Source organism: Pholcus phalangioides, unplaced genomic scaffold (genome assembly GCF_987345545.1).
Source record: "Pholcus phalangioides strain wild (caught in Gottingen) unplaced genomic scaffold, Ppha-v1.0 ptg000015l_1, whole genome shotgun sequence".
NCBI classification, from domain to species: Eukaryota; Metazoa; Arthropoda; class Arachnida; order Araneae; family Pholcidae; genus Pholcus; species Pholcus phalangioides.
The window spans coordinates 62,887,568-62,908,651 of NW_028301608.1; the positions used below are offsets into that span (position 1 = coordinate 62,887,568).

At 32.1% G+C, this 21,084-nt stretch overlaps 1 protein-coding gene across 1 annotated transcript; it reads left to right on the top strand.

Annotated features, from left to right (window-relative positions):
* Positions 1 to 72: 72 nt before the first annotated feature.
* Positions 73 to 19,127, top strand: LOC149076450 (X-linked retinitis pigmentosa GTPase regulator-like). The gene is made up of 17 exons (XM_089244014.1): positions 73 to 222; positions 2,060 to 2,185; positions 2,329 to 2,421; positions 2,587 to 2,649; positions 2,934 to 3,092; positions 4,485 to 4,631; positions 5,520 to 5,678; positions 6,276 to 6,434; positions 6,908 to 7,041; positions 8,210 to 8,305; positions 8,822 to 8,942; positions 13,338 to 13,528; positions 16,661 to 16,792; positions 17,318 to 17,390; positions 18,000 to 18,052; positions 18,288 to 18,374; positions 18,641 to 19,127. Exons 1-17 carry the CDS (start codon positions 195 to 197, stop codon positions 18,665 to 18,667), a joined length of 1,848 nt encoding a protein of 615 aa, XP_089100140.1. The 5' UTR covers positions 73 to 194; the 3' UTR covers positions 18,668 to 19,127.
* The last annotated feature ends 1,957 nt before the right edge of the window (positions 19,128 to 21,084 follow it).

Here is a 21,084-nt window from a genome sequence, read left to right on the forward strand (position 1 = left end):
TTGTAACTATCTGATTAAAATTCCCTAAATTTTCATTTTCGGAAAATTTACTAAAAATATGGTTGTTCAATGTTTATGACTTCCTCCTCGTTTGAGTTTAGTGTTGCTGTGTTTGTTTATTTCTAATTAAAGCAATTTAAACTGATGAAATCATTTGTGAAATGTTTCTCGCAGATTGTTAATGAGGGAAAATCATGTCGGACGTTGACAGCGATGTGCCTGGTGGGTAGATTTAATTTCCCATTCCAAATTTTTCCCGTATAAAATGTGTCACTTGTTGAAAGTATCCACGAATTTTGATTCATGTTGAAAATATTTCAAAATTTTAATATTGAAATACATGTATTTCATTAATTTTAAAATGCTCTTTACTATCTTATTTCATTATTCTTACTTTTCATTAAAGTAAGATCATGGCCGTTGGAATTAGATTTGTTTTAATTGCCTGGAAGTGCTGACAATTATTCAATGGATATTGTACATGATAAACTAATATATTTATATAATGCAATCATGACATTAATAAAAGGTAGCTGTATAAAAATAGGCTGTATAAAAAGGTGTAGTGGTTACCTAGGGTGTTTTATCCTTGAAATTAAACTGAAAGAAAGCAAGATGTCCTTAGCAATCACATGATTCGTGCTCAAACATTCAATTTGGTTAGTTTCATTGTGGGAAAATTAATCATTCGTTAATTGCCTACCTCTCTCTCTCTCTCTCAAAAAAAAAAAAATTGATTGTCTAAATTGCATCCCACCCTATGTGTTGTATATATATTGCTCCTCACACAAGGATATTCGTAACCAGAGGTGCAGACATGAAAGAAACATTCGGCTGAAGCTTGCTGGTTGTCCCATATATACGGGACTCAAGCACATACGTAGGAGAGGGAAGGTATACTGCATTGTTTTTTTCAGAAATTATTGGGGAAATGTCCTAGGGGCTGAAATGTCCTCAGCCCCTAGGTTCTGGCATCTATGTTTGTGACTAGATATACTACATGACAGAGTCACTGGTGACTTGCCATTTCAGCCAAACGGCACATCAGTAGTGCGACTCTGAATTATTTCTTCATATTTTTATTGGTCGAGGGTGAACAATAGATAAATTCAATGCCTGAGCTTGTATTTCAATTATAAATGTTCCCTGATGCAACCTCTCTCCCTTTTAAAATCCCTCTTGATGGTAATTTGTGTAATGTAAATATAGGTCATGCGCACAGATGTGTGTGTGTGGGAGTGTATTTGGGAAGAACCCATAACCCTCCAAGATAAACATAGTTTATTTTCATGTCTCTGACTGTGATAATAACAGCTTTGATCTTCTGAATTCCTCCAAATAATAAATGTAAACATGGCACATGAATTTGCACATATTATTGAAAGAGCTAATATTTTTTGAAGATGTGAAAAATCAATCGGAAGAGCTTGTACTTTAATTATAAATGTTCCCTGATGCAACCTCTCTCCCTTTAAAATCCCTCTTGATGGTAATATGTGTAATGTAAATATAGGTCATGCACACAGATGTGTGTGTGGGAGTGTATTTTGGGAAGAATCCATAACCCTCCAAGATAAATGTAGTTTATTTTAATGTCTCTGACTGTGATAATAACAGCTTTGATCTTCCAAATTCCTCCAAATAATAAATGTAAACATGGCACATGAATTTGCACATATTATTGAAAGAGCTAATATTTTTTTAAAGAAATGAAAAATCAATCAGAAGGGAATTTATAGATTGATTCATTAGTAAACATATAAATGTTAACTTTAACTTTTAATTACAGTGGATCCTGCTTATAACATTTTTCAAAAACTTTAAAAAAAAAACCGTTGTAAGCAGGAAAACACTTGTAGGTGCATGAGCACCCTATGCCTTCTCACTATGTATGTCTCTGAAATGTTAATACAAGTTTTCTTTTTTTCTTGAATTTGGCTTTGTTCTGAGTATTTTGTTTAAAACAAGGAGAGTGTGTGTCTGTTGAAATTAATCTGATATTATAATGTGAAAATAACTGGAATTGTATAGCTGATCAGTTTTACTTTTTTTTTTATAGATACTGGTGCAGCTTTTACTTTTGGGAAAAGTCGATTTTCAAATGATGAGCCTGGAAAGTTCTGGATTCGAAATGACCCTATCTTACAAGTTGCTTGTGGGGATGAACATACTGCACTTTTAACTGGTATACATTCATTTCTTAAAATCTTTGATTAATTTAATGTGGTGTCATGTCAATAAACTGAGGACATTCCTTATATGAAATATACATAAATTACTGTTTGTAAATTTTTTCAATTATACACACGTGTATATCTTGTTCTTTAGCATCTGGCAGAGTTTTCACCTTTGGAAGTAATGAATGGGGCCAATTAGGACATGGTCATACAAATACCCTGACAAGACCATCATGTGTCAAATGTAATTTTCCCCCCTTCTTTTGTATGAATGAACAATTAAAAAAAACCGTGGATTTAAACTATTAATAGCAGCATTATAATCTTGTAATCAGCTTTATTTTGTAATCAGAGGATGTTTTGCAAATGATATTAAAATTTTCCATTCAAAACTTCTCAATTTTCTTAGGTCTTAAACATGAAAGAGCAACTTTGATAGCTTGTGGTCGTTCACATACCCTTGTTGCGACAGGTTAGTATTTTACTGTGTTTGCATGTATTGTTTTTTATGTAACTTATTGTTTTTGCAGCTTAATATTAAAATGTATAGGCCTAACTTTTATCAGTCAGTTCCATCATTGAACATGTGCTTTCTTAAATCTATTTTGAATAATACTTTGAGCTTAGGTATATATTACATCATCTCAAAACTACACCACTTGAACTTGTGTATTTTTACATGTCTCACTTAATACAGATTATAATTTCATAAAATTTTATGTATCTAAACACAAAAATTCTGTTCCCCCTTTTCAGACACAGGTCACGTATATGGCTTTGGGACAAACAGTGAGGGTCAGCTTGGTTCTCCTAATGAATACACTATCCATACATCACCTGTTAGAGTGCAAGGTCTTGAAGATGTTGCAATTAAAATGCTGGCAGCTGGAGCAGACCATTCTGTGGCACTTACAGGTATTTTATGAAAGCTTGCTGTTTCACTGGGTTTCGATTGCTTTTTTTTAGCCCTTGAGTTAAGGCAGTGTTTTTCAACCTTTTCTTATCCTGCTGCACACTTGAACTTCCACAAGACACTTAAATTAAATTTTGTTTTAAAAATAGAGTTTTAATGATTTAATTATACACAATAAGATTATCGATCAAGCCAATTATTATTAATAAATAATTTTTTTTATTATGAAAATAATTAAAATTCCTGAAACAAAACAGTGGTAAATTTGTGAAATTTTTTTTTTTTTTGGGACAGGAACAATCTTAAAGCTTCCTCCAAAGATTTTACCTATGATTGGTTTTTATTTTTAATATTGTTCATTACTGAAAAACTGGTTTCACAAAAAAACACTGTTAAGACAAGTATTTTATTTTTTGCAACATTTCAAAATGTTCCATTAATCAATTTCAAAATTTAAATTTATTATTTACCAAATTAAATCAAAATTTAGTAACTGTATTTTAATGGCTTAATTGCGATCCTTTGTCATTTCTCCCACAATTTAATTTTACTATAGCCACTTCTCCTTTTCTGTGATATTTTAATTCATGGACCCCTTCTCACACTAAACCGGTGGTTCCCAAACTTTTTGACTTGATGAGCTCTTTTTAAGAATGAAATTCTATGCAGGAGCCCCTTATCCATCTTTTTTCATTTGGTCACTAAATCTACTGATTAATTTCATTTTACTGGAGTGATCATGGAGCTCAATGAAGCACAGGTGCCTCAAACAATGGAATTTTTTACCCAGTCTGGAGGAGAAAATACTGATATTTGTAGAGTGTAGATGCATAAAAATACCCTTTCCAAAACTTTATGCAATAAATAAAAATTTTCAAAAAAATTTTCCTCATCGCCTTTACACCTTTATGTTTCTATTGTATTTAATATTTTTACCATTTCCCTCCAGCAAATTTAATAAGATCATCTAGGATTTATTTTTCAATTCATGTACTTTTGACACTTCTTTTTGTAGGAAAGTGTGTATAGAAAAATTCTTCAGATTTTTCTCATTTTTATTATTATGTTATAAAATGTAAATGAACCACCATTATAAAGTGTTTAAATTTTTGTTTGGCTATTGAACTTGAAGTTTCTTTAGAAAAAAAATTGTTTAGTTGTCTCTGAAAATTTTTGCGGTACATCTACGATCCTCTCACAGCACATCGATTAAAAAACCCTGTGTTAAGGTGAAAAATCTTTCTTTTCATATTGCTTTCAAAGATAGTAAGAATTATGTTATTTTTCATTTTCAATTCACCCTTGCTTATTCCTATGATGCTTATTCTAGTGAATAAGTTTTTAAATGAGCTATGAAACTCTATGTGAAAATTTGTCAATTAATTTTTTTTAAGAGAAGGGCATTGTGTACATATGGGGAGGTGGATCAGAAGGGCAACTTGGTCTTGAAAAACAACAATGTCTTGTTCCCACCGAAGTCAGATTTGAATATGATGTCATGTGTATTTCTGCTGGCTACTACCACTCAGCTTTCGTAACTGGTAAGAAATGATTTTTTAAAAAGAAAAGGCAAGCTTCTTTATGGTGTTTTTTTTAATATAATGATGTTTTGTTTTTTCCCCATTTTCACAATAACTCCAAAGTTGCACAGATTTCGTAAAAAATTTCTAGTTCACGAATTGAAGCAAAATTCTTAATCAGTATGAAATTAACTCAGAGATAAAAATGTTGCTTTAATTATAGTGTGATAATGAAGTAAAAAAACTACCTGAAACTATCAAAAAGTCTACCTAATTAGAGCACCATGTGTATAGCCAGGTTTAAAAAGAAATACGATAAACATGTTGGGGTAAATCGAGAAGCTATCCATTCTTAGAATAAGACAACCATAAGTATTCTTTATCGGCATTGTATAATATTTTATCATGTGTATATATTGTTTATAATTTGTGTTAATTGCATTTTTAATTGGGTTGCTGTTTTTTTTTTAAATATATGACATCCATATTTTTATGGGCATCTTTTTATCAGCCACCTTGTTGGGCATTTTGCCTGTTGTGGCGTTGTATTTGTATTTAAGCTAATTTTTGAAATGCTAAAATTAAAATTTGCAGAAGCAACTGAAAATGATAACTTTTATACAGACTTAATTAAAAATCATGTTGGACCATTTACCATTGGGAATCAAGAATTTTGATTGATTTGATTCCAATACACCTGGATTTTTGTCCCCCTTACCTTCATGCAAGGAAACAACATTAATAACAAAGCTACTCCACTTCATCACTAGCAACATTTTTCGTAGTATTCTGATGATAAATATGATGTGTATGTATGCCTATGTTCAAGTTATTTTTTATCTTATTTTATGTGATTCTTTGAGATGATCGTATAGATTTATAAAAATAACTATAAAATTTTACTTCCAGTTGATGGAAAATTATACACGTGTGGTGAAAATGAATGTGGGAAGCTAGGAGTATCAGATAAAAATATGAGAAAATCTTCAGTGCCACGACATGTAACTGGAATTCCTGGGAGAGTTGTATATGCTTCGTGTGGTGGAAATCATACAGTTGCTCTCACAGGTAATTGCCTGTCATATTTTTTGATAGCTGTGTCTATTTACTTATGTATTGAACTCAACTTTGTTATTATTTGAAGCTTATATATCATCAGTGTTAGGATAAAAATAGTGATGAAAATCACAAACTTTTGAGCGTGAAAATAAGAGAGATGACATAAAAATAATAGGAATATTTATTATTTTGTAAAGACAAATTTAAGAAATGTTACTTACACATTAGTTAATATTATAGTTTGTATTTAAAATTTACAAAGCAGTTTAAATGCTAGTTTATCAAAATATTCAATGTAGTTTCAAAACATTTATACACATTCATTAAGTCTTTCCCATCAAAGTTTTCTGCCAACTGCACACTTTTCAGCTCTCATTTACTTTTGGCAGAAAAGAAAATTAGAAATGAAAACCTCTCCATAAAAAACAAGTACTAAAAAGGAAATACGGGACTATGATCTTGCCTGATGATTCTGTTATCTAATTAAAGGAACCTAGCTGCCTAAACAAAATTTATTTTTAATACATCTGTGTGTATGTATTATACTTGATTTTATACTTAATTTTTCAGAGTAATTTACAATGGGTTTTTTTTTTCTTCTTGAAGCTGATGGTAAGACATACAGTTTTGGCAATGGATTCAGTGGTCAACTGGGCCTTGGTGATCGAATTGTAGAGGCTTACAAACCCAATCTTGTGACATTTTTCAGCAGTGAAAAAATAGCTCGGGTCAGTTGTGGAGAGTGTCATACTGGGTTTCTAAGTGGTAATTTGCTTTATTGAATGTCTTGAAAAATTTGATTCTACATCTTCACACTATTAAATTATTAATTGATGATGTGTTCAATTCTCTGATATTTCACAAATTCAATGGATTTAGTTAGCATCTATCATATATTTTCCATAATGGAATTTTCGTATGAAATTATTGTGACACATTAATGTTTCTTATTTCCAGATTTTTTTGTTTTGTTTTTTCCTTTTTTTAATGTAAAATATAGAACAAAAAAAAATTTTTTTTTTTGAAAGAGAATTTTGTTTGCATATATTTATATAAATTTGAACCATTTTATGAATTTGAAATATAATAATATGCAAAAAACAAAAGTTTTGGTTGTTTTGCATGAAAGAGAAAAAAATAATGTGCACAAAATTTCTATCTAGGATTCCTATGAAAGATACAGGCCTATTAATTGTTGCTCGTTTTTATAGTCATTTAAGTTTCTTTGCACTAAACAGATGCTGGTCATTTATACACATGTGGCGATAGAAGACATGGGAAGCTTGGCTTGATAGAAGATCAAAATATCATTCACAGTAGCCAATTTCTTCCTACTCCAGTGACTCGCTTTCAGCATTTTCAAGTACAACAGGTTGGTTCTTATTAATTGAACAAAATGTTTCTGAGCAAACTACCCAAAATCAGCAAATACTTTGTCACAAGATGAATTAAAACTGTTTGTATGAACATTTTTTTGGCAAACAAAATCCAAATGATAAGATAAAACCTGATCCTTACGATCATTTTGAAACCCATAGTCTTCCGAAACTATAGTAAGAATCAGGTTTTATTTTATCATTTGGGATTTTAATTTATCAAAAAAATGTCTATACAAACTGTTTTTATTTTTGAACAATTTGTTTATTTCACTAACAAATCAACTTATACTATATATTGTTGTATAAATGTAAGATTTTTTCTCTCTGAAGTCCACGGATTCCGCTCAAGGTGCTGAAATTTAAAATTTAAATGGTTGCTAGATGTGAAATAGGAAATCTATCAAAGCTAAACATTTCCCAACAATTTTACATACTACAGTCGATGCTTGTTATAATGACCCCATCGTTCCACAGAAAGCAAATGTAATATTGGGAGATTGTTATATACAAAAGAAAATATATAGGATAGTCGTTATATGAAAACATTTGGGACTTGTCCCACTGGTCATTGTAATGGAATGGTTGCTATAGCATGGGGTGTTGTTATAGCAAGCAATAACTGTACTAAATTGATATGTTCATGTGTATGCTTAAGTGGAGTAATAGATTTTTTTTTGTCTTTTTTTTCAATGACGGGAGTGGGAGGGGTAACACTTCTTATATACACTTTTATAATGCCATACCTATTACTAAATATTGCATACATATTTATTTACTAGCATGTTATACTTAATTTGTTAACAATCATTAGTAAAACTAATTTTTTATATTTGAGAGGGGGAATAATATCGAATTTTTTAAATATGGAGTAATAAGGTTGTTATTTGCAAAAGAAAGAAAAGGTGCATAGCAAATTTGTGAGATCGTTATACTCAAAAGTTTAGGCTAAATGTTGTTGGGAAAATTATTATTGTAATTTTTTAAATATGCTTTTACTTTTGAAGTTGGAAGTCCTTTAGAACTTTACTGTACGAGATTTCTGAATTGAATAAAAAAATAACCTTATGTTCCTACAAGGTAAAATTTGACTTCCTTAGGAATCTGCTATACTTTATGAAATTTAATTAAACAGAATGCGGAAACATAGGATTTTTTTTTCAGGTTGCTTGTGGGGGTTGTCATATGTTGGTATTGGCTACAAAGAAGAAAGTCATTCCATCATCACCTGATGTTTGTCCAGACAGACGAAACAGAAGTGTAAGAATTTAAATTTTATTCAATGAATTTTTTGCTGAACAATAGCTAAAATATATTAGGCTTTAAATAAATATCATACATGGGTGAATGTTACCAAATAACTAATAAAAGCTATCCAAAAAAGGTAAAGTTATTGTTCTTAATTGAGAAAATTTAGTCAGGTTGTTACAAGTTATTTGGTAGGTTCAATGGCTGCAACATACTACAAAGTTTCTTTTGTCCTTATGTTTGGATACCAGTGAATATCAAAAGCATAGCCTTGCATCAATATCAGATCATGACATTGAATTTGGCTCCCTTGAAATACCCACATAAAATAAGCATAAAGGTTGTGTACATTAACTGAAATTTTTTTTTTGCATAGAGCAAATGTGGGAATACCCTTCTTATAATCAGTAGAAGTATATCAGTATGAAAAATAATGATAATTTAATAATATTTAAAATAATTTTCATTGTAACATTATTTTGTTAAGTATTTTTTTAATACAACATTAATTTTTTTTTTGTTTCACAGACAAAACTTCCACCGATATTTACATCACATAGCAGTTCCAGTATTCAAACTAAAAAGAACACTGGGTCAGTAACATCCTTGAAGCATTCACATCGGCCAAGGCTACCGAGTATAACCAAAAGTCAGTTTGAAATGAATATTTCTCAGTATTCAATTGATTATTGCTTTATTCGTTCATGTGGCTGTTTGGGTCAATAAATTTGATAATGAAGGTTTTAAGAATTCTGGGATCATTTGGTTTTCTCTTGTGCATGAAATTTCATTAGACGTCTCCCTCTAAAATGAAAAGAATTTTTTATATATTCAGACTGTAAAAGCTTTCAAAGCCATTTTTTACATAGGATGGAAGGATTCCAGGCTGTTTGGCTGTGATTTACTGCTCATTCATGAAATCCCAAAATCCTTCCATCAAAATTCATATTTTCTTTGTGATGATTCAGGTTTATCATCTAAAGTAATGTTCAATGCAATGCAATTTTAATGTTAATAAAGGTATTATGCTTTGTCCACATGAAGTATACTTTGACATCAAGTGTACCATGTTAATGGCATGTCTGAAAAATAAAGATCTTAAGGACTAGTGTTCACACATTAAAAAAAAAAATTTTGCTACAAATTGTTTACTGATTCGTGTAATAATTTTTAATATAATTGCTGCCATCGTCCAAGTACTTGTTAAGTCTGGGTTGCAGCTGGTTCATCCTGGAATCTTAGCTCCTGCTCATAGGAGCATTTATCATCCTGCTTGGTTACTGTAATTTCGTTTTCATCTTGTTATCATCGTAAAAAAGTCCCAAGATGTTTCTTCTAGAAGAGAAGCAAGGTAAAGTAGTTAAGTGTAGGTCTGGGGCCAAAGCGTTAACACTCCTTGCTCCTTTTCTTTAACCTTTTAACGGCCAATGTTCCCAATTGGGAACATACTTTTGATTAATTCAAAAAAAATATTTCTCTTTAACGAAAATAGCTGATTTTTTTTCCCTGAACATATAAGGTTCTGAACTTAATTTAGAAAAGACAAAAGTTATTCGATTCAGCTTTTATCATATCAATTTATTATTCTAAAATCACCCATTTTCAAGGGAAATTATCTGTAAGTTTATGTTTTAATTATTAAAATAATTTTTGTAAACATACATGTATCTCAATTTTTTTTCAATTGTAGAATATTGCCAAGAATGATAAGAAATGCTCAATGAGAGAGAAAAAAAATTTGTTTGAATTCCAGGGAACTTTTCCTACGATTGTTCCCAATTGGGAACATTGGCCACTACTGACTATTCTAAAGTGCAATGCAGAGGAGTGGCATTCCGAAAAAACAATTTATTGCTTTTTCCTTCTCTCTGGTGTGTCTCAAAAGGAAGGAAAAGTATCAAATTTCACATTCCGATGTTTACATGCAGCACCCCCTTTTTTCTGTGACTGACTTTGCCCTCCCCCGCCCGCCCGCCCCTTCAACCTTCCCTCTACGTTTTGAGTAATTTTGTTGGTACGCTGGTCTTTCAGTTCTCAGTTGATATCTGGTCTTGTGACTTTCTACACTTCTTTTTCCCATCTTTTTTGTTATACTAGTAGCTTATTAGACTGAGTTTGAGAGATTCTGATATATCACATCTCTCTGATGAAGAATTCGAAATGTGCCAGCTACTGCCTGATGAAAATGAGCGGGCTACAGATGAGGAAGATATCGATGACAACATGCTTGGCCCGGTCGTTCCTGCAGATGTTTGTGTATATCTGTGTTTTAAGATCACCACGTAGTTCATTTGTGGGTGAATTTGTAAATCCTATCAACATGCCTTCTACATCAAAATTGCCTTTCAAAGATCAGATAATTACCCAGTCAAAAAATAAGAAAACATCATGTGTCAAGTGCCAGAAGACTAAAATTCATGCAACCGAAGTGGAAATTCGACAAAAATATAAGTGAACCTACTGAAGCAATCAGTCATAAGTTTCCTGAGCTAAGTGCAAGCCGACTCGATTGATATTTTTTTCAAATTTTTACCGCAAGAGTACCTCAGTTACTTGGCTGAGATGACAAATATTTATGTCGCACAACATGGATCGAATATAAAAATTGAGTGGAAAAAAATCGCAAAGTTTTTTGGATTGGTTTTGCTAAGTGGGTATCACAGAATACCAAGTGAAAATGATTACTGGGGTACTTTCAGTAGACACAGCAGTACCGATTGTCCCCACTGTTATGCCGAGAAATAACTTTAGAGACATAAAAAATAACTTCCATTTGATGGATAACTCTTTCTTACAACCCGGTGATAAGTTGGCTATCTATGATGAATTAAATGAAAAATTTACACACATTCGGTTTGGGTTGTTCCATGATAAACTAAGCGTCGATGAATCAATAGTACCGTATTACGCTCATCATTCAAGTAAGATGTTTATATGGGGAAAACCGATTCGCTTTGGATTTAAAATTTGGATGATTTGCTCAAACAGTGTGGTTTCCCATATAAAATGGAAGTATATGCTTGTGAGCAGTCATCGGAGCCTGTGCTTTTAGGTACCAGAGTTGTAAATAATATTTTCTCTCTCTTTATATTTTTAAATAATATCTTTTAACTTACCAAGGGATCCATACAAAAACATAAATCCATATGTATGTATTCTTTTGTGAATTTTAGACCAGCATTTCAGCTCATCATAAGCTCTTTATTATAATCCAGATATACATGCCTTTTGAGTGTATTCGAGAGAAATTTATTTCCATCATTTTTAAAATTCTATATGTATATTCTTTAATTTTTAAAATAAGTTTATTAAATGATGACGAATTTTGCATCATCCTGGCCGGATCTGACTAAACATAATTTTCGCAGTGAAGCCATCTTACAGGATGATGCAAAATTCGTCATCATTTAATAAACTTATTTTAAAAATGTTGTTAGAATGTTCCCAATTGGGAACATTCAAGAAAACGCATAGGGACATTTTTTTTCTTCAATTTCTCGATTGATATCTCTTAACTAAAAAATCAGAAGGAGAAATTAACAAAAAAAATAATGAAAATCAGTTGGAATCTGAATTCGGCCGGTAAAAGGTTAATTTCAATTTTTTTGTGTTATTAATGGCGGATGGTAATAAACTTTCTCCTTCAACTTTGCAAAAGAACATTGATGACAATCACTGCATGAGCATTGTCATAAAGTGGGGGGAACTGCTTGTCAAAAATTTCCCTCTGTTTCGAATGACCCGTTGAATGCATTGCGAGGTATCACACATTATTGTGATACCAGGAGGTATGGAGTGAATCAGAAGAATGATTTTCTACTTGGAAAACAGTAGCTATGATTTTTATAATCAATATTTTTCTTTAATTAAACTGAGACTTTAAATTTCTTGGCTTTTTAAAATGAAAAAAATTAGTGGAATGGAAATTTTTTTTTAAATATCCCTGACTAAATGCGTGACAGAGCACATTTTATTACTGGCGGGATGCTAGATTTCAGCCACTTTTAACACCTGCTACTCAAATCTAATTCAGCATAACAATGACCAAAAGCCACAAGGAGGAAAACAAAATTTTGATGATCGAAGGCAGCATTGTTGAGGTGCACAATGAATCGTTACCTTCTTGCTTATAGACAATATATTTTTACTTTCCAGGCAACCCTCGTATAAATTACAGAAAAAAATTGGTTTTTTTTTTTTCAATAGAATAACTATTCAATCTTTATTGAATGTATTGTTGATAATAACAATCTCTCTCTCTTTTTCCTGCAGCAAATGCTTATTGATTGCTTGTTCTATTCTATTTGTGTCTGTGCATCTGCATTCCCGCTTTTTTCTTCATAAGGTAATACATAATTGGAAATCTCTTCTCTCAAACTTAATTGATTGATGTTCATATTTCTACCTATGTGTTGTAGTGCTTTGCATATAGCTAAAAACATTAACATTCCTTGCTTCTTTTCTTTAAATTTAATTGGTTTTTTTTGTTATTAATTTTCTTTGAACTTCCAAACAATTCACTAGAACTAATTAACGTGAACTGGTTTTTATTAAACCTCAACTAACTTAAATTTTGGTAAAACATGCTCGGTCAAACCTTGTTTTTAATTATATCTTCTGCTTTATACATGAGCAAACTAGAATACATGTTTGGTTCCATCATCCTGCATCTGTCTTCTTTTATCCTGGCTTTTCTGCCTCTGTTAAAATAATCTTTATTCACCATAGGAATTCAAAAAGATGTCATACATAAATTCATAATGAATTTCATTCAACTATTTAATATTGAATTTTTGAACCTGCTATGTTTTTTCTGTGCCATACTGTAAACCATCATTACATTTCTCAGCTTCTAATTAACATATTTTTAATTTTTTAATTGTAATCATCAAAAGTCTTAATAAATCTTGAACAGATAAATTACGATACTCATGTTGTAGCTTTTACACACAAGCTATTTTTTTTTTCATTTATTTTTATTTCATGCAATGCTTTGACAGCAGCATCATACATGAATAACTTTTTGAGGACTTTTTAAATACAGGTCCAGTTTGGTATGTACCTCTTGAAAAAGTTGATGTTGAAAGTGGAGATGCAAATTCAGATGAAGATGAAGTACTGAGTAAATTAGAGCAGAGATGTTCTTTACTCCAAGAATTAGAAACAGATAAGAGCATCAGACATGTAGATAGCGATGTGGAGTCTGATACATTAGAAACGTTTGATCTCAATAAGGTATATGCATGTTTGTAATTCATGCGCACATGTTGTTTATTATAATAATCTATTTCAAAATTAAAATCTTGTTAACAAAGTTTGATAAATAATTAAGAAAATCATTTGTTAAGTGAAAATGATATTTTGTTGAATTTTTTTATGTGTTGGGAGGGGGCATTTCAAAAATGAACTAAATTCAAACTAATTTGTACTTTATATGCATTCAATCTTTAATATCTCAAATCGATATGACTGAGTTATACAGGGCAATTCTAAATTTCGTGGGACAAACTTTGAGAGGTGAATATGACACCTAAACAAGCATTTTTGATCATAAATTGTGCAGTCAAAATGCAATAGCAAAGATAGTGGAAGGTGTTTTTAGAGAGTGCTCAACAGCACTTCACCAGAAAAAAATATATTTTTAGGACAGATCTGCTGCGATATATGCTATCAACCATTTGAGGGTGCATATGTTCCTTCAGATTGGATTGGAGTTTGTTTTTTATTGGTGCAAGGAGTATCAAGGTTATCCTGCGCCAAATAATGATCAAACAGTATAATGACTTTTTGTAGAATTTGCTTTACCCAGTAGCACCATAAGAAGGCTTACCATATTACAATACCCTGCAGCCTCGAATGGTTGATTGCACTCATTGCGGTAACCAGTAAAAGATAGATGTGAGGCGAGGTGAATCTAATCATGCCAAATCAGACTTGAACACACTAATTTTACTTCTACCGCGTAGGATTCTCACACAGATCTTTTTTTTTTTTGTAGTGGACACCTGTGGGACCGAAACTTTTGTTTGCTACAGGGAGTGTTTATAGATTGTACCTTGGTGTAATACATTGCAGCCTGTTGTGGAATTCGGAAGAGTGTCTGTTAATGGGAGGTGTCCACTATGATAGGTTTCAGTGTATTTTATCTTCTCTGGTGTGTTTTATCGCTGTGCGGATGGCAATCTGTTAAGCCAGGTCCATACCTGCCTCTCCACTCCATGCTCAAATGTGCAAAAACCTTTTACTCCATCAAAATCATCCGCGTGGTGGACGAAAGTTAGGTTTTTGAGCAATACTGCTATTCTGGACTTGGCTTCATTCATATTGATAGTATGCGGTCCAGCCCATGGAACCTGTTTCTTTCCGAAACAAGTTCCAAAAAAACATTTGTGGTAGGTACTGTAGGAGCTCTGATACAAAGAGAAGGGGGGTCTAGGGTTGCCAGCCGTCTGCGTATACGCATTGAATAATTATGAATTACTAAAGACCTTGGCGACCTCTGAAAGTTTTTTGGGGAAGGGAAGGATCTCATGGGGCCTGAACCCGTAGGTTCCAGTGCTTATTGGGTGCTGTATTCGAATTAAATTTCAATTAAAATTTAAAAAACCAAATTTTTGACTTATTAATTTTCAATTCTACTGTGACTGTGGTCATGGTGGGGGAGGGGGGAGGTCCATGGCAAAGCTCAGCATTCATCACTACTGAGAGACTTCATGCCAATGTTGGAATACGTGCGACTACAGTGAATGGATTTTTGTGTTTCTGAATATCTCAAGTGTTGATATAACTTGTGTGTGTAGATTTGATGCCAATGTTGAAAAAAAAAATTATGTATTTCATATTTATGGGAAAAATATGTGCATTAACCACTTTTTCAGTGCATAATTTAAAAAAATCTGTTCAATGAATGTCTACTCTTTCCCCCACCCCCCTCAAAAATTGCAAGAAATCTCAAAAATGTGTGAGAAAATTCCTTGTGGGGTAAAAAAAATAAAACCAAAGAGCGCTTTTTCTGTATTTCATTTGCATGATTTGTCAATCAAAAATAAGATGAAATAAATGAAGTGTGATATAATAACGTTAAAAAAAACTAATTTTTGTAATTTATTTTGGTGCAGCTTAACCTTATTGGTTCTTGTCAAAAAAACAAATCAAATAACTAATTTTAAAGATGAGGTTCCCATGTTGCCTTTTGTGTAATAAAGAGAAACTATGATTGGTTTTAAAATGTGATATGATAAATATATTTTAAAATGTATATATATCTTGTGGAGGAAGTTTGGCAAATGTGATGAATATCACCAAATATTTTTCAAAAATTTAACTATTAGTGAAAGTTAAAATTTTTCTTAGCATCCTTGCATTGTGTTTTTTTGCTAGAATTTCGACTTATCTATTTTGAATGCTTTTCTTATTGATGTGATTCTCTAGAGTACTGGTGGGTATGAAGAAAGATGATCTGTTGAACATGTTTTCTGTAGGACAACGTAGGCATTGTTGTGCAGGACCGTCTCAAGAGCCTGGGCAAAAATACGGGAGGGAGGTTGGAGTCGATTGATCTAATGTATATATGAATTGACTTCATCATCATCGCACCCCCCAGCAATAATGACCGTGCCCCCCCTCCCCAGACTTCCAAGTCTATCTCTGCCTATGCTCAAGACCATTGTGAGCCCCTAGGCCAAGTTATTTTTCTAAGTTCCTACCTGGTAATTTCTCAACCAGATCTTATTTTTGTGAGGTTTTTCTTCTCTTGATGCTCCCAGGCCATGCCAGGGTAAGCCCATGCGTTAAGATAGCACTGGTGTCATGAAGATATGATTGAAATATATAAGATTCTCAAGGGAATCAGTATATTGGATCATGAAATATTGTTACACTGTCTTTCAAGTGCTTTGACTTTAGGACACCAGTTTTGATTATGTATGGATAATTCTAGGTTGTTGTTTCACAGGGAGTTTTTCTCCTAAGGGTTGTGAATGCATGGAATAGCTTACCTTCTGATGTCAGGTAGACCCATGATAGACACCTTCCAGAGAAAAATATGGTAAGATGGATGGGATTAATCGAGAAGCTATCCATGTTTAAAGAATGACAGCCATATTTCTATGTGCAGATATTTTAGTTGTTTACTTTTTCTGGCTTGTTATTTTTTGGTATTTAGACTATGACAACCATAACTTTATGGGCTTCCAGTCACCTTGTATAGGCAATTTGCCTGTTGTGGTTTCTAATTTTTTATTTGTATGTGTAGGTATACTAATGATGAATTATTTTATTATTATTCAAAAATTCAATGGCAATATTTGGACCACCTTTGAAATAGCAATTAAATGTACTGAATTTTTATTATTTTTTATGCCCAAGACTCATACATTGATAAGCATCGATAATACAATTGCCATCATCAGACCTGTCATTCCTTCTGACAATGAGCCTTCAATACCCAACAAAGAGGATGGTTGTTTGGCTGGTGTTTCTGCTCAACAGGATTTACAAGTAAGATAAAGACGTTTATGACTTTTAAAGGCGAGTCTACACTACACATGTTTGGGTTCCCTAGGGTATATACTGGGATTTGCCCCCTTTCCAAACACACACATACCAATTGCGGCTGCATTGCCAGGCATGTAAGATTTTGGCAGCTGATTTGTTGCTTGTCTCATGACATGGTATTCTGTCTGAATTATGTAGGAGCTCAGCAAATCACTCAAGGGCAATGCATAGTTTTTACTCAACTTTAGATGCACTACAAATTTTTGAAAAATTGAAAATATGAGTATAACATGCTATGTTGTGTATCATATTAATACAGTGATGTGAAGACAAAGAAAACAATGATAGGGTTCGGATTTTCATTTGATATTGATGTCTGTTTTCATAGTATATTATTGAAAATCAATTGTACAATATGGAAAAAAAATATCTTATTTCATAACTGTATATTTGTGATGCCTAATTATGATGCTAAGTAAATGCAAATAACTCTTACAAAAGCTTAGTGTTTCTCCATGTTTCCTCCAGCACAATAACAATGTGAAGACTGAAGATGATACCTTGTCAAAAGTGAATAATCAAAGAGCCTTGGAAGCTCATAGTATGTCTATTTTACAAACTTTTAGCTTTAAAAATACGTCTTTCTTCCAGTACAGTGGAACCTCTATAATGGACACTCCCCGTTAACAGACCCTGTTGAAGTGTGTAAAAAAGGGTCTCAATTTAATTTACTAATGCCCTCTTTTAGCGGACAAAACTTCAACCCCATGGTGACCATTACCGAGAGGTTCCACTGTATTACAAGTTGTGATATCATATCAATGAAATGTTAATAATTTCTCAAACTCTTGGTGAATTATCAAACAGCTTAATAATAGAAATTTTGAGAAAAAAATCTGTGTCCACAAAACTGCAGTTATTCTAATTTGGTCTGACAATTGTAATTCTTTCTGCTGCATGTGACTGCATATTATTATTTCAAAAGTTTTTTTTTCTTTTCAAAAAATATATTAATTCCTGTTTGGAAAAAAAAGAATGAAAAGACAAACTAGAGTAGACTAAAGATAATGGATAAAATTAAGTAACTATAACTTGTTAGCTCTTTTTTATTGGTTTAATATGCTTGTTCATTTAAGAAAATTCTCAATATTTTTTTTTCAGTTATAAGAATACAGATTATCTGTCATTCATTTATACATATATTTTTTAGATTTGCCCAGAAGTTATAAGAAAAGCTCAAAAGATAACCCCGGTGCAGAAAATGTATGTACTAAAAATAATTTTCATTTGACATTCTTGGTACTTAATTGTTTTGTAACTTCTTTGATGAATGATGTGAATTTGGTTGATGAACTATTTTAATCTTCCAAAGCATGTAGTATGAAATAGAAGCTTCATCTCTTTTATGAAAAGTTGTGGTACGCAAAAAATATGTACCATTGTTTTAGATTTTAGATCATTGTAATTTATTATTGCTCATATACTTTAAAATTGCTAGCGAGGTGGAAACAAAAGCCGTTTTTATGATGATGAGGAAGAGAAAGATATTCCCTCTGAAAAGTCATCATCATCTACTCTGAGTAAGGTGAGCCGGTAATAATTTTATGGTAATTTTTTTTTTTGAATGAATGAAATGTTTTTAGTATAAGTGATGGGATTCAAAACTATCACAATCCATTTTATAAAAATATTTGTCTCTTTTTTTTAAAGAAAAAATAATAAAATTTACATAAAATAAATGGGAAAACTAATCATTAATCTTATTTTTAATCCTCTTAACGAAACCTAAAATTTGTAAAAAAAACCATGTTAATTTGTTTAGAGATGCTTTATAGCATAATTTTATTTCAGTCTTCCAAAGCGTGCACCGTTTTATGAGATGTCATCTCCATCCTGTGTTTCTCAGGGTCTAGTATTCTAGAAATGTGCCTTCTCCACTTGCATGTCGTGCTGCTGCTTCATAGTGAATATGTGCGAGGTAATTTTGCTCTTTAAAGGTGTAGTCAATTGTAATTGTTGAACTGCAATGTTTTATGTTTTAAAAACTTGGCCATATTAAATCATCAATTTCATTCAGTGTCTTTTTTGTGTCATATACATGTGCTGAGCATGGCACAGTCTGCTGGTGATTAATACTGAATTAAGAGTTGTGTTATCAGATTTCGACTGTTTAGCTTGAGTTTTAAATATGTTTAAAATTCTCCTTTATTGGATGATGTATCAAATTTTGTAAATTTCTGTAGCATGTAAAGGGTATATTTCACAAATTTATATGGTTTGTAATATTACTCGATTCTGAGTGACTATTATTCTGAATTTCATTTATTTTTATTATATATAAGGGTCATTCAAGTATTACGTCAGCATCGAGGGGGGGGGAGAAGGGGTTTCGGATTTGATGACGAAGGGGGTTTGAAGGTTGCTTACGTCATCAACCACCCCTTTTTGAATATAAGAAATATTCTAAGCTGCTGACGAAATTTTGCTGACGGGGGGGGGGGGGGGGGCTCAAAAATGGCTGAACATCTGCTTACGTAATACTTGAATGGCCCCATAGCCTACTGGCCAAATTTATACAATACTTATATTATCAGTAAATTTCTTGTTAGGTCGAATTCATAAAAGTAATTTCAAGCCTCCAAGTACTGTGGTTTCCTTAAAAATAAGACCTGACTGAAAAATAAGCACTAGATAGACTTTTTGGGATGCTTGTGATATAAGCCCTACCCGAAAGATAAGACCTAGTCGAAATCATTAGCCAGATGGACACGCAAATTTAATCAATTGAATGATGAAGTAATATTAATTGATGTAGGGATTTTATTATTTGACTACTATCTGTGTATTATTCTTTAAATTCTGTCTCTTGTCTTATTAAGAGCAGTTGCATTCATGTTATCATGTTAATATTATAATTTTTAGAAAATTTGAACATGGAAATCAATAACAATTAGATGGAGTGAAATCACAGTCTGGAAAGTTTATCAAGCCTATCTCTGCAAATAAATGAATCGCTGAATAAATGTAGATTTCTTTTTTGCATAAAAAATAAGCCCTAATGCATATTTTGGAGCAAAAAATTAATATAAGACTGGGTCTTATTTTTGGGGGAAACACTGTAGTAAAGCTTTTTGTATACTTTGAACTCGGTCAATACATAAAGTGGCTGGCAATTTCAGGAACTAGTCTGACTGCAGACATTGCCCATGACAAAGAAGCCATATTTATCTGACTTTGACCACCAGACATACCCTGCTATATTTATCTGACTAGATGACTTTGTATTTATGATAATCAGTGGAATTACTGCTGCATTACAGTTTGTGAAATACCCAAAATTTCAGAAAAAGACAAAGATCTAGTTCATGCATCCCATGATATACTTTTATGGCTGCTGTGCAGTAGTGTTGGTATTGCAATCGCCTCACCATCATAAGGGCCCGGGTTTCATTTCCACATTCAGGGCTGCAATTAGATACTTTGCCAGCCAGGCAAGCATGCATTTTGGTGTTTCCACTGAGAACAGGTAGACCTATAATATGGTACTTACACAACACAAACATTCAAGCATCTGCCACTTTGATTTCCAATTTGGAAAATAGGAAGCAGCAACTAAATTTGGAGCTTCTATGAAATTAGTGTCCATTTTTTATAATGATTGATCATCATCAGTCTCACGTATGATGGGCATCAGAATAATGTCGACATTTTTTTCTCTCATATTAAGACACCCCACTCAAATTTTGATATAAAACATTGTCCTATAGTTAAAAATACAGTATGTACACAATATATTTGTATAAAAATGAAAAACTTTTGACAGGAGGTAAGGCAATATTCAGGCCCTGATTGTTTTCTGCAAATAAAAACTTTTTCCTTTTTCCAGAGCTGACTAGTAGTCACACAATCAATGTTTGTGTGTATGGGTTGGATTGATTTAGTGTCAAATTTTATGTATGAACTTTGAAAAAAGATTTAAAAATTGTTGAATTGTTTTAAAAATTCTGTCCAGAAGATGCATTGTGTAAATCCCTATTTTCATCATTTAAACACAAACTATCATTTATATTTATGTAGTTTTTTGATGAATCTTATGAGATTTAAAAAGGTTTGTAATGAAAACTATATTTGCATGCATATTTATTTAAGCTTTAGAGGAGGTATAATGAATGGGAGAAATAATACATGTCCAAAATTTAAACACAGAGCAATTTTTTTTACATATGTTGAGGAAATAAATAGTTGCAAACATGCTTGCAGGTTTATTATTATTGGTGTATGATTTTCTCAACATG